At 37.0% G+C, this 15,134-nt stretch overlaps 1 protein-coding gene across 1 annotated transcript; it reads left to right on the forward strand.

Annotated features, from left to right (window-relative positions):
• The first annotated feature begins 2,001 nt into the window (after window positions 1–2,001).
• trmu (tRNA 5-methylaminomethyl-2-thiouridylate methyltransferase) lies at window positions 2,002–14,770 on the forward strand. The gene is made up of 11 exons (XM_051691646.1): window positions 2,002–2,202; window positions 2,408–2,573; window positions 2,666–2,772; window positions 6,985–7,107; window positions 8,105–8,277; window positions 8,385–8,438; window positions 11,127–11,193; window positions 11,290–11,390; window positions 11,495–11,639; window positions 12,215–12,297; window positions 13,984–14,770. The coding sequence occupies exons 1-11, from the start codon at window positions 2,121–2,123 to the stop codon at window positions 14,131–14,133; spliced, it is 1,251 nt and encodes a 416-aa protein (XP_051547606.1). The 5' UTR covers window positions 2,002–2,120; the 3' UTR covers window positions 14,134–14,770.
• The last annotated feature ends 364 nt before the right edge of the window (window positions 14,771–15,134 follow it).

Genomic DNA, 15,134 nt, shown 5'->3' on the forward strand with positions numbered 1-15,134 from the left:
GTAAATATAATCTTTGAAATATGTTAATTCCAAGAATTTGTACCTGATTTATAAATAGAAACCCGTCTCTGCAATTTTAATAAAAATATTATATGAAATCGCTTATACAGTAATCTTAAATGACTGTGATTGGTGCACCATGACCAGCGTTAAAAAAAGTTACAGGTGTCATATGTCAGTGGTACTTAAAGGGATAGTTCACCCAAAAATGAAAATTCTCTCATCATTTACTCACCCTAATGTCATCCCAGATGTGTATGCCTTTCTTTCTTCTGCAGAACACAAATGAAGATTTTAGAAATAATATTTCAGCTCTGTAGGTCCATACAATGCAAGTGAATGGTGACCAGAACTTTGAAGCTCCAAAAAGCACATAAAAGCCATATGAAAGTAATCCATACGACTCCAGTGGTTTAATTCATAGCTGTGTCCCAAACGACACACTATGCACTAACAAAATATACAATGCACTCAACTATGTAGTGTATGAATTTTCTAAGTGTAGTATAATTGAACACAAAGTTTTTTTTACTACATGGAAGTATTCGCTGTTTAACAGCTGATGGAAGTGACGTTTCAAGCACACGTGATATGTTGCCACTAGCTTTAGTGCATTAGCCAACCCCAGTTCAACATCTTAAACAATGTACATGTTCACACAGCTTGGGGTGATGGTAAAGCATTCAACTCACATTTGTAAGATGCTGTCTTCACTGAAGTTTCGCTAGCTGCTACATTCTTCATTATTTACAACTGTTTTGTCAGACCAGCAGCGCAGCCAGGTAACTCTGCCCCTTCCGCTATGTACGGCAAGCCGCGTGCACTGAGTGCATGAAGTGTCCAACATTCCACACTCCATTTTAACGGCTGGAAATGTGCATCATCCGGGTACTTAAAGTACACTTCTTTTTGCCGCATTTTCAGTGTTGACATGCTTCTCGCACTACTTATACTACAAAATGGTGTAGAATAGTGCAGAAGTGTGCGGTTTGGGACGCACCTCATGCCTTCTGAAACGATTCAGTCGGTTTTGGGTGAGAAAGTCCTTTTTCACTGTACATCTTCCCATTGCACTTTCTAGGCACAATCATGATTTTAAGCTCAATTTCCATTAACATTTCCTTGTTCTTAACACATGCACAGTGTGTAATCAAGCTTTAAATCATGATCTCCAAGAACACTGCCGATGCCAAGATTTATAGTGAAAAAGAGGTTACAGTTCTCACCCAAAATCAACTGGATTGTTTCAGAAGACATGGATTAAATCAGGAGTTGTGTGGACTACTTTTATTCTGCTTTTATGCGCTTTTTGGAGCTTTCACATTTTGGTCACTTTTTACTTGCATTGAATGGACCAACAGAGTTGAGATATTCTTCTAAAAAAAAAAAAAAAAATTGTGGACACTTCTGGACTGGCATGAGTAAATGATGAGAGAACTTTCATTTTTGGGTGAGCTACCCCTTTAAGCAGACACGTTTCACCCTTGTGTAGCTGCGTAAATCTAGCAAACTTTTTATTATTATTTGAAATTTTGTAACTATTTGGTGTAAATTTATGACATCATACTTTGTTTTATATTATTTTATAATTAATAATAATAATAATAATAATAATAATAATAATAAAGTTACCACAGCTGTGAGTTTGGAGCAAACGGGAACGTAAAAAGAATGTTTGCTGTGGTCCCATTCATCACTAATAAGTTTGCACTGCTAAAGTTTACTTATGCGTTCCAAACACGGATTTGTGAAAATGGTCCATAACTTACATCTGAATTATGCCACTGAGAAACTTTATTCGTTTAAAAAAATAATAATAATAATTGAAATTATTTAGACCGACAACCTTCGGGCCACTAAGCAACGTCTTTTGACATATCGTTTTATTTGCCATTCTATGTTCTTATTTTTTTCTAACGCCACAAATGCAGTGTTACGGTTAAACAAGTCCCACTAGAAACATCGGAACTATAGTCCCACTGGCGCTGGTCCTTGGTCGGCCAATATTTTGATAGGAACTTTAATTATGGCGTCCTTCATGGCTAAAGCGTGAGATGTGTCTTAATTTCTCTTTCACTGTATAATTTATTTTATTCGAATATATTATAAGGACTGATGTCATGGGTGTAATTAGACATGTGGTGTGCGCTATGTCTGGAGGGGTTGACAGCTCTGTTAGCGCACTGTTACTCAAAAGAATGGGTAAAACTTAGTTCGTCACTTTAATTTCACTTTTATTCACATTTAAATGACCTTTAATTAAAAGTAAAACTCTACACATTCTACTATATGTATTAATGTAATTGCATAATAATGGAGAAAAAAAAGTTTTTTTTTTTTTTTTTTTTTTGATATAATCACCTACATTACTATGATATGTTATGATGATCTATTGATCTGCTATCAGGCTATCATGTGACTGGTGTGTTCATGAAGAACTGGGACTCTCAGGATGAGAGAGGGGTCTGTTCCTCAGAGAGAGACTGTGAAGATGCTTATAAAGTGTGTATGATGCTGGATATGCCTTTCCATCAGGTGTCATATGTCAAAGAATACTGGCATGAAGTGTTTAGGTAAGTGTTGCAATAGTTTTCTTTGAATGGATCATTGAATTCAAAACGTCATATTCTCAATTTATTCATATTCTCTTTTCTTTATTTTTAAGTAATCTTCTTAAAGAATATGAGAAGGGCAGGACACCAAATCCAGACATAATGTGTAACAAACACATCAAGTTTAAGCACTTCTACCAGTATGCCGTTAATACTTTAGGTAAGTTAAGAGGGCTTGAAACTAGGGATGCACCAATATGTACATTTCTGTTCGATGCCAATTTTAACAAAAAACTGTAGGCTAATACCAATATTTTGCCACTTACCCTACTTTGTTATCAGAACACTGTATTTCTTATGAGTTAAGCTTTTAAAAAATTTACAATGAGATATAAAAGCTGTTTTATTGTTCTAATAATAAATATTATTATTATTAGAACATTACAAATTAATATTACGCACATCGACCTGCTTTACTTTTTCTTACATTACACACAAAAAAATATTATAAACTACTGTATATTCAATGCAATACATTTATGTAATTAATGATAATAAATAAATAAGTGACCGATATGCCGATGGTTTTAATTTGGTCAATAATTGGTTGTAAATTTCGGTTGCCGATACATTAGTGCATTCCCACTTGAAACTCTTAAAAATAAGGTCTTTTTTTATTTTTCAACCAACTATCAGTGAAAAAGCATGCTTAACATTTAAAAAATGTTGTTTGTCCACCTCAGGATGTCAAACTAAATATGAAATAATAGAAAATGATTTATATTTATTTTATATCAGATTTGCAACCCTGTTACTAAAATCTGGGACATCAAAGTCACAAATGACCTTTTCCATTAAATGGACAATACTGGCCTTCTGGATTTGATTTTGTACCTTTATAGGGAAAATACTGAGAATAGTATAGAGAATTTATAGAGACAGTGATATACTTGTAAATTAATTTATTCACGTTTGATCGTCCTATTCAAACGAAAGCACAGGCTCAGCGTCTTGACAGTTTTGGAAGTTACAATTGTTTGAATATGCTGCCTAATGATGCTCACTCATACTGTCTGTGTATACAGTTGTGCTCAAAAGTTTACATACCCTGGCAGAAATTGTGAAATTTTGGTATTGATTTTGAAAATATGACTGATCATGCAAAAAAACTGTCTTTTATTTAAGGATAGTGATCATATGAAGCCATTTATCATCACATAGTTGTTTGGCTCCTTTTTAAATCATAATGATAACAGAAATCACCCAAATGGCCCTGATCAAAAGTTTACATACCCTTGAATGTTTGGCCTTGTTACAGACACACAAGGTGACACACACAGGTTTAAATGGCAATTAAAGGTTAATTTCCCACACCTGTGGCTTTTTAAATTGCAGTTAGTGTCTGTGTATAAATAGTCAATGAGTTTGTTAGCTCTCACGTGGATGCACTGAGCAGGCTAGATTCTGAGCCATGGGGAGCAGAAAAGAACTGTCAAAAGACCTGCGTAACAAGGTAATGGAAATTTATAAAGATGGAAAAGGATATAAAAAGATATCCACAGCCTTGAAAATGCCAGTCAGTACTGTTCAATCACTTATTAAGAAGTGGAAAATTCAGGGATCTCTTGATACCAAGCCAAGGTCAGGTAGACCAAGAAAGATTTCAGCCACAACTGCCAGAAGAATTGTTTGGGATACAAAGAAAAACCCACAGGTAACCTCAGGAGAAATACAGGCTGCTCTGGAAAAAGACGGTGTGGTTGTTTCAAGGAGCACAATACGATGATACTTGAACAAAAATGAGCTGCATGGTTGAGTTGCCAGAAAGAAGCCTTTACTGTGCCAATGCCACAAAAAAGCCCGGTTACAATATGCCCGACAACACCTTGACACGCCTCACAGCTTCTGGCACACTGTAATTTGGAGTGACGAGACCAAAATAGAGCTTTATGGTCACAACCATAAGCGCTATGTTTGGAGAGGGGTCAACAAGGCCTATAGTGAAAAGAATACCATCCCCACTGTGAAGCATGGTGGTGGCTCACTGATGTTTTGGGGGGGTGTGAGCTCTAAAGGCATGGGGAATCTTGTGAAAATTGATGGCAAGATGAATGCAGCATGTTATCAGAAAATACTGGCAGACAATTTGCATTTTTCTGCACGAAAGCTGCGCATGGGAAGCGCTTGGACTTTCCAGCATGACAGTGACCCTAAGCACAAGGCCAAGTTGACCCTCCAGTGTTTACAGCAGAAAAAGGTGAAGGTTCTGGAGTGGCCATTACAGTCTCCTGACCTTAATATCATCGAGCCACTCTGGGGAGATCTCAAACGTGCGGTTCATGCAAGACAACCAAAGACTTCGCATGACCTGGAGGCAGTTTGCCAAGACGAATGGGCAGCTATACCACCTGCAAGAATTTGGGGCCTCATAGACAACTATTACAAAAGACTGCACGCTGTCATTGATGCTAAAGGGGGCAATACACAGTATTAAGAACTAAGGGTATGCAGACTTTTGAACAGGGGTCATTTAATTTTTTTCTTTGTTGCCATGTTTTGTTTTACGATTGTGCCATTCTGTTATAACCTACAGTTGAATATGAATCCCATAAGAAATAAAAGAAATGTGTTTTGCCTGCTCACTCATGTTTTCTTTAAAAATGGTACATATATTACCAATTCTCCAAGGGTATGCAAACTTTTGAGCACAACTGTATATGTGTGTATAAAAATACTCACAAATGATAATTCTCTCTAATTAAATTTGAATGAATAAATGCAAACAAATAAGCCTCCAAAGCGTTGTCGTCATAGTGAGTGCTGAATGTTGCAGGAAAGTGTATATCATACGTCTCCATTGCATGTCCAACCAGCAAATCAATGTTGTGGTGGTGTTCTTGCATTTGTTCTTCTGGTTCTTCTTCTATTTTATGGTGGTTCACAGTAAACCCTAATAAGTTAACAGAACTCCAAAAATTTGAGGCAGTCTGTTCCATCAAATTTTTTCTCCCAATATGGAATGCCCAATTCCCACTACTTAGGATGTCCTTGTGGTGACGCGGTTATTCACCTCAATCCGGGTGGCGGAGGACAAGTCCCAGTTGTCTCCACTTCTGAGACAGTCAATCCGCGCATCTTATCACGTGACTTGTTGTGCATGACACCACGGAGACTCTCAGCATGTGGAGACTCATGCTATTCTCCGCGATCCACCCACAGCTTACCACACGCCCCATTGAGAATGAGAACCACTAATCGCGACCACGAGGAGGTTACCCCATGTGACTCTACCCTCCCTAGCAACCAGGCCAATTTGGTTGCTTAGGAGACCTGGCTGGAGTCACTCAGCATGCCCTGGATTCAAACTCGCGACTCCAGGAGTGGTAGTCAGCGTGGTGACTCCAGGGGTGGTACGACTTTGCTTAGCTAGCAAATTCTAGTTAGGACAGTGAAAGCTAGCTTACTGAATGCATGCTTATCAATAACATCATGCTTTGATAAGCATAGCAGTTACTATATGAGTAAAGCAACATCTAGATATTTAACTTGTACCTGTCCTCAACCTAAACTCAAGCTCTACTCTTCACCATAATGGTAACCCCTAAAACTCAACATAACAGAAACTCTTGTAAATAATACAGCAAAGCAGTAAACACTAATAAGTCTCTCCCTTATTAGGGGTGTTGCTGCAGGTTGTTGCTGGTGGTGCTGCTGGAGTATGTAAGCGATTGCTTCTGGGGGGGTTGTTTAGCGATCGCCTACACAGGGCCCATATGCTACTGCATACCCTGCATACACAGACGCTACACCAGTGCTGCCACTAATTGATTGGTCATGACTCATGACGTAGTGAGAAAGAGCTTTGAGGTGTTCAGCTCTCGCCTATTGAAATTGCATGGTTAAAGCGCCCCTTAATTTCGGAACCTGGTCTGATTATAATTGAAAGCTCTGATTTGTGTGATGCTGTTATTTTCTTGTATTTTTTTTTTTTTTAAACAGATATTACATACATTTCCAAAATTACAGGAAAAAAAACTAAATGGATAGCAGGGTTGCAGATGTAGACTAAATTAAGTTATCATTGTAAGGACTAGCTAGTAGAGACCCAGTGTTGAGTAGTTAATGAAATATTTGTTTGATCATATTTCCTACAATGATTTGGTAACAGGGTTGTATGGTTGAGCTTGATGAATGCAGTGCACAGACATTTGATTTGATTAAGACAAACTACTTTTCAAGTTGTTAATTTTATGTTGGATTATTTTATTTTCTCGAACATATCGGGTTTTCACTCCAAAGAACATTGAATTTGTACCGATATTACTTTAAGTAAAAATAACAAAACACCTTTTTGTAGCCTATTCATGTAAACAAATCTGTGGTGTCTGTCATTTTTATCATCACAGTTTTTTTTGTGTTTTTTTTTAAACAGGTGCTGATGCCATGGCAACGGGACACTATGCACGGACATCCCAGGATGATGAGGAGGTTTTTCAACAGAAGCACACTCCACCTCCTCGAACCCTCTTTAGAGACAGATTTGAAATCAGAAAACGTAAGTGTAAACTAGAGGTAGACCGATATATCGGTTTTACCGATTAATCAGTGCCGTTAGTTGCTTATTGGAACTATCGGTTTTCAGCAAAAATCTATGCCGATAGTATTTATTATCTCTCTGTGTTACTCTGTGGCCAGTGCTGGAGGGTTCTACAGTATAACTGCAGCCACTAGAGGTGAAATAAAATATAAATGACACCTCGTGAGGATTTGCTGTATCTAAATCATTCGTCACTGACAATATTCATCCATATTTTGATCCGCACTTCAATGCATATTGTGTTATTTTGAAGATAATCAAATGTTTTAAATTTGCATGCAAAGAAAATTGCGACTTTATGGAAACGTGTCCCGTCAGCACATATATCGCATCTCCAACTGCATAGCTTGTGAATTAAAATAAACCTTATTCCTCATTAAATATACAAAACCCTTCATCTGGTGAATATGTAAGCTATAAAAATCTTAATTTGGTTAATACTTATTATAAAGCATTGCAACAGGGCCAAGTCTCCGTCAGTTCAAAATAAGAGTCTCCAATGTGTTTCAGGCTTGTTTATAGTTAAAAGTCCCACTTTATGCACCAAATTGTAATTTTTTTTTTCTGGTTATTACTAACAAATTCTACCATGATGCATGCTTACAATTATGCTTTACAAATGTAGTTTGTACTTTACAATAAATAATATATAATTATTATTTTTCATTACAGTTATGAGAATGATATTTTTGTTACAATACAATAATGAGTTCTTCATTACAATAATGAGGATGGTGGGGGAAAGGCATTTTAAAAATCCTAAGGGTCTTTAAAACAGGCATCATTTTTTAATGCAGAATATAATCTGATTCTTTTCCTTTGTTTTTAAGGTAAAATAAGACCCAGACATGTTCTTGACAGTTTTAAATTCTGTTTTTGTAAGTTGTATGTGTATAGTGTGTATGTGTGGTTTGTTTCAGCGTTGTTAAGATCTTGACTCTCTTTTGAATGGTAGCTGTGCGGCTCTATCAGGGTGCTGATCGCGTGAAGGACCAGACCTTCTTCCTCAGTCAGATCTCTCAGGATGCTTTGCGACATACATTATTCCCTCTTGCTGGACTAACCAAAGACTTTGTAAAGAAGATTGCGGCTGAGGCAGGCTTTCAGCATGTGCTAAAGAAGAAAGAGGTACTATGTAATTCCATGTAATCCCTGGGACATCAATTATTTGAGCTTTATAAATGTAATGAAACCACTGTATTAATCAGTTACATTTGGTTTCTTTTCCCTGGAAGAGCATGGGAATCTGTTTCATTGGAGAAAGAGATTTTGAGGACTTTATTCTTGAGGTATGTTGTTTGATGCACCTTAATGACTGACTGTATGTATTAGGCACTTTCCATGAATAGGGTAGTAATTGGTGTCCCATTGCTTTTTTTAACAGAGAGTGGGAACTATTAAATATATTAAATAAACTGTTATCTAACCAGACTGATCTCACATTGAGAATGGAAATTGTAGGTTGACTTTTCTTAAGCTAAAATCGGTCTGTGCTTACCTAATTTCGAAACACTGCCCCCAGTGGCCAAAACTGTAAGTGTTGTTTTGTGTATGGACATGTGAGTGCTCCATTTTCCATATGAAATGTCCACAGAAGGGCGCCAAACGCGAGTGAAGCAAGTTGTTTTCAGCTGGACAGGCTATAATACAGTGAAGACTTTAACCCTTTAAACTTTACCCCCCCAACACAAACCTCAAACCTAAATCTGACCAGAAGTTGTGTAAAAATGTACTGTTAGAGGGGAAAATGCAACCTCCGAATCTGAAATATCCGTTTATCGATAAATCAGGATCCCTCCTGAGCGATGGCTTAATTTAGGCTAAATCTGCAACCCTGTTACTCATTCTTGTGTAAGTTTCTTTTATTTTATTATTTTGAATTAATTTTATATGTTAACACATTTTATTTTCTGTTTATTTAATGTTTCTTGCTAGAAGATAATGAAATCACACAAATCTCTTTTTTAATAGTAAAAAATGTATTAGTCTATGTTGAAATTATCATTAACCAAGAGTGGCATAAAAGTATTGTGCATTGTTAGTTCATATTAACTAATTTAACTAAAGTTCAGAAAATACAACTTGCCAATATTTTGTGACCTCCTACATGCTGAAAAAGAAGAAAATTACTTTGAAATCATAATACACACACACACACACACACACACACACACACACACACACACATATATATATATATATAATATACACACACACACACACACATATATATATATATAATATACACACACACATTCACATACAGTTGTGCTCAAAAGTTTGCATACCCCGGCAGAAATTGTGAAATTTTGGCATTGATTTTGAAAATATGACTGATCATGCAAAAAAACTGCTTTTATTTAAGGATAGTGATCATATGAAGCCATTTATTATCACATAGTTGTTTGGCTCCTTTTTAAATCATAATGATAACAGAAATCACCCAAATGGCCCTGATCAAAAGTTTACATACCCTTGAATGTTTGGCCTTGTTACAGACACACAAGGTGACACACACAGGTTTAAATTGCAATTAAAGGTTAATTTCCCACTCCTGTGGCTTTTTAAATTGCAATTAGTGTCTGTGTATAAATAGTCAATGTGTTTTTTAGCTCTCATGTGGATGCATTGAGCAGGCTAGATACTGAGCAGAAAAGAACTGTCAAAAGACCTGCGTAACAAGGTAATGGAACTTTATAAAGATGGAAAAGGATATAAAAAGATATCCACAGCCTTGAAAATGCCAGTCAGTACTGTTCAATCACTTATTAAGAAAGTGTAAAATTCAGGGATCTCTTGATACCAAGCCATGGTCAGGTAGACCAAGGAAGATTTCAGCCACAACTGCCAGAAGAATTGTTCGGGATACAAAGAAAAACCCACAGGTAACCTCAGGAGAAATACAGGCTGCTCTGGAAAAAGATGTTGTGGTTGTTTCAAGAAGCGCAATACAACGATACTTGAACAAAAATGAGCTGCATGGTTGAGTTGCCAGAAAGAAGCCTTTACTGCGCCAATGCCACAAAAAAGCCCGGTTACAATATGCCCGACAACACCTTGACACACCTCACAGCTTCTGGCACACTGTAATTTGGAGTGACGAGACCAAAATAGAGATTTATGGTCACAACCATAAGCGCTATGTTTGGAGAGGGGTCAACAAGGCCTATAGTGAAAAGAATACCATCCCCACTGTGAAGCATGGTGGTGGCTCACTGATGTTTTGGGGGTGTGTGAGCTTTAAAGGCACGGGGAATCTTGTGAAAATTGATGGCAAGATGAATGCAGCATGTTATCAGAAAATACTGGCAGACAATTTGCATTCTTCTGCACGAAAGCTGCGCATGGAACGCTCGTGGACTTTCCAGCACGGCAGTGACCCTAAGCACAAGGCCAAGTTGACCCTCCAGTGGTTACAGCAGAAAAAGGAGAAGGTTCTGGAGTGGCCATCACACTCTTCTGACCTTAATATCATCGAGCCACTCTGGGGAGATCTCAAACGTGCATTTCATGCAAGACGACCAAAGACTTTGCATGACCTGGAGGCATTTTGCCAAGACGAATGGGCAGCTATACCACCTGCAAGAATTTGGGGCCTCATAGACAACTATTACAAAAGACTGCATGCTGTCATTGATGCTAAAGGGGGCAATACACAGTATTAAGAACTAAGGGTATGCAGACTTTTCATTTTTTTCTTTGTTGCCATGTTTTGTTTTATGATTGTGCCATTCTGTTATAACCTACAGTTGAATATGAATCCCATAAAAAATAAATGTGTTTTGCCTGCTCACACATTTTCTTTAAAAATGGTACATATATTACCAATTCTCCAAGGGTATGCAAACTTTTGAGCACAACTGTATATAAGAGTTTCAAGCCCTATTTTGTACCCTATTTGTGGAAAGAGCCATTAGTCATTATAAAATACAGTCCACTAATATTGTGCAACTTCCAACATATTTAATTTGATACAGTATTTAGAGCCCAAACCTGGAAATTTTGTATCGATTGAAGATGGGAAAATCATGGGGCAGCATAAAGGTGAATATATTTCAGATTTCATGTTCTCCTACACAGTGTTTGTACTGTATTACTATTGTTATTATTTTTAAATTCATGTAACTATTTTAACCTTAGGCTGGTTCACATTAACTCTGGGTCAGAGAGCTAAAATAGGAGGACAGAAAGACCCTTGGTTTGTGGTTGATAAAGACGTCACAACTGGTGATGTATTTGTGGTGAGTTACACATTTTTGACCAGTCATAGTTCAGTAATTTTGCTACAAAAGGTGCAAATGATTTTCCAGATCGACTGATTTATAACATATGGTGACTCTTGCAGGGTCCAACGACTAACCACCCAGCACTGTTACGAGACACATTACAGACAGACCGCTTTCACTGGATAGCTGAAGAGCCTCCTGTTGAACTTGTCCACACCCAAATGATGGAATGTCACTTCCGTTTCAATAACAGGATGCCTTTAAGTGAGTTCCTGTTCATTTCAAAGCAGTGCATTATGTTGTGTGGTTTTACTGTATAGGGATAAGAAGACAGTGTTAGAAATCAGGTCATTTGAAAAAGAATGAAATATGTAAAATACTGTATAATGTAAGTCGCCACATTCATGGACTGGCAGCCATTAATGGGTGTTTTTTTTGTATAACGACATACCATAATATATGTCATTTTTACACAACAAATATTGAAATTAGGTTTATTACACTTTGTATAGATTATCATAGTTTTAAAAATGTATAAATATTATGATGGGTTTTCATATTGTAATTTGGATCTGGGACAAGGGTAAAACTATATCTATACATAAAAATCATTTGAAAAGTCGCAAAAATAAATGACGATGACATGGTAAAACGTTCACAAGACTGTTTTAATGTGTTCTTCCTATAACAAAAAGTTAAAATCTGTTAGTTTTAATAAAAATGAACCCCTGGATCACAAAAGTGCCCCTAGTTGGAAAAACCACACCATTCTTTTCTGTTTTGTCTACAGTAATGTTATGTTGTTAGTGGTATTATTATCAACATCTCGTCTGTTTCAGCTCCATGCACTGTCACCTTGAATCTGGATGGCTCAGTGTGGGTAATATTTAAACAACCAATCAGAGCACTGACACCTGGCCAGGTAAAGGAGAGATAACTCCAGCATGTCTATCAGAGTGTATCTTGAATGTTTAACTAAATACCTAATGTGACATAAATCATTTACTTTGGATTTTGCCTTTACACTAGACTTTAAAAAACAAACACTCACAGATGGGACTCTGTATTGCCACTTTAGTCAAAGACATTGTACTAGTTTTATCCAACTGTTGTCTGCATTATAAAATTATACCACTATGCCATATTGTCTATTAGTAAATGTTGGATAGTAGTCTTTTTAAACATAAACTATGCAAAAAAAATATATGATGGTGAGAATTAAATCAACTTTCTGTGCAATGTATTTGTTTACAATGGTTTTAGTCATTCTTATAAGGGATGGATAAAGTTATTGTGAGGCAACCCAACATAATTCAGAGGGAATGTAGAAGTTATTGTGAGGAAACACAAAATATTGTGAGAGAATGCAAAAAGTATTGTGAGGGAATGTAAACTTTTGCAAGGGAACACAAACTATTGTGAGGAAATGCAAAAGGTATTGCAAAGGAATGTAAACTTGTGAGGAAACGCTAAACGTATTGCAAAATCACACAAAACGTATTGTGAGGTAACAAAACTATCAAGAGGAAACACAAAACTTATTTTAAAGGGAACGTAAAACTATCATGATGGAATGCAAAATGGATTGTGAGGGAATACAAAAGTTATTGTGAGGGAACAAAATATTGCAAGGAACAAAAAACATATTGTGAAGGAATGTAAACTTTTGCGAGGGAATGCAAAACATTATGCGAGATAACGCAAAACTTATTGTGAGGTAACGCAAAACTATCATGAGGAAACGCAAAACCATCATGAGGGAACGCAAAACATGTGAGATAACGCAAAACGCATCGCGAGGTAACGCAAAACGCATTGCGAGGTAACGCAAAACGTATTGCGAGGTAATGCAAAACGTATTGCGAGGTAACGCAAAACGTATTGTGAGGTAACGCAAAATGAATTGCGAGGTAACGCAAAACATTGTGAGGTAATGCAAAATGTACTGCGAGATAACGCAAAACTTATTGTGAGGTAATGCAAAACGCATTGCGAGATAACGCAAAACTTATTGTGAGGTAATGCAAAACGCATTGCGAGATAACGCAAAACTTATTGTGAGGTAATGCAAAACGCATTGCGAGATAACGCAAAACTTATTGTGAGGTAATGCAAAATGTACTGCGAGGGAACATGTTATTTTAAGGGAAAGCAAAAGTTACTGTGAGGGAACAAAATACTGCAAGGGAACAAAAAACGTATTGTGGAGGAATGTAATCTTTTGCGAGGAAACGCAAAACATATTGTAAGGAAACTCAAAACAACAATGAGGGAACGCAAAACGTATTTCGAGGTAACTCAAAACAGCCACGAGGGAATGCAAAGCTTTTTGTATGGGAATGCAAAATTTTCTGTGGGACTATTGCGAGAGAATACAAAACTATTTCAGAAAATACATTTCCTCCCTGTCCTTAAGGGGCTCCATTTTACCTGTCCTATGGCCTATTATTAAACGGAAAGTTCTGACTTAAATTTGTCATCAGAGTAGTTGTAAAATGCCAATAATCTGTGACCACACACATTCTATATTAATGTGCCAAGCACCTTCACCTCGGACCGGGTACTGCTGATTCTTCATTACTTTGACTCCATCGTCTTTGCTTTGCAGTTTGCTGTGCTATACAAGGGAGATGAGTGTTTGGGCAGTGGGAAGATTGTTCGTCTGGGACCCACAAAATACACTCTTCAGATAGGTCAAAACTGCATGAACTGCCCCCCAAAAGACATGAGCCATCATCATCCAGAGCCCATCAGCTGAGACACATTCAGCTCTCAAAGCAGCAACTCCTGACGTCTTGTACATTTCAGGAAACGAACGCCAAGGTCTCATCAGACTTCCAATGACAATGTTTTTACAAATGTTTGAGAACCTTGATAGTATTTCTGATGATGGTTCGAACTGGTGTGTTTTCTTTGTCATGAGCATTTTAATGCAGTTTTTGAAGTGTACTTAATTTGGAAATTGTAATTTATTTGTAAAATATAAATTAGTTGTTTACTTATTGAATATTGCTTATGACTATAAATAGTTATAATGCCTTTATTGTGCACCACATTCTGATCAATGCAATCTTTTGTGACAAATATAAAGAAACATGTTCAGCATTTTCACTGTCACCCTGTCCACACTGGAGCTGGAGAAGACTTCAGCAACGTTTAAATGGGTGAAAAACCAGTACACCCTAGTTTTTAAAAGGAGAACATAATTAAGAACAATTAATTATAACATAATCATTTTTTTAATGTTATTGTTGCTAAAAACTGTATATATAAGGTTAGGAAATTTTTTTTAAAAATTACGTAAATTAGTAGACCAGAGACTAAACACATCACGAGCTGGCTTTAATGTAACGGTCAGAAGTTTTTAAATATGTAACGAAAAAAATCAGTGCCAAAAGGATTTTCATGTATGATGTTTGGTAAGTAAAATCGGTTTGTTTCATACTGACTCGGTAACAAAGTGGCTGGAGGAGTTCTGCAGCGTGATAGCAATAGAACGGGCATCCGTCTCCCAACGGACGCTTCCAAACAGCATCATGGGAGTGTAACGGTAGCAATTTGACGTGACGTGACGGGCCGCTCGCGTCCGATAGAGGCAGGGTTTTAGTTCAGTTCTCTGCCAGTAGAGGACGTGAGCGCATCACCTTCAGGTGATCTGTGGCTGGACACTCGCACAATCGTCCCCAATTCCATATATATAATCGACTCCAGTTTTCTCTATTGGGTTTCGAATTAATTGTTTATTTGTTTTCTAAGTAT

Source organism: Myxocyprinus asiaticus, chromosome 47 (assembly GCF_019703515.2).
Source record: "Myxocyprinus asiaticus isolate MX2 ecotype Aquarium Trade chromosome 47, UBuf_Myxa_2, whole genome shotgun sequence".
NCBI lineage: Eukaryota > Metazoa > Chordata > Actinopteri > Cypriniformes > Catostomidae > Myxocyprinus > Myxocyprinus asiaticus.

What these genes read in the sequence shown, in the direction of transcription:
- trmu (XM_051691646.1), top strand. Translation starts at nt 2,121, where the DNA reads ATGGGTGTAATTAGACATGTGGTGTGCGCTATGTCTGGAGGGGTTGAC. An exon ending in TACTGGCATGAAGTGTTTAG is followed by an intron (nt 2,574 to 2,665) that starts GTAAGTGTTGCA and finishes TTTATTTTTAAG; the next exon opens with TAATCTTCTTAAAGAATATG. An exon ending in GAGCACTGACACCTGGCCAG is followed by an intron (nt 12,298 to 13,983) that starts GTAAAGGAGAGA and finishes TTTGCTTTGCAG; the next exon opens with TTTGCTGTGCTATACAAGGG.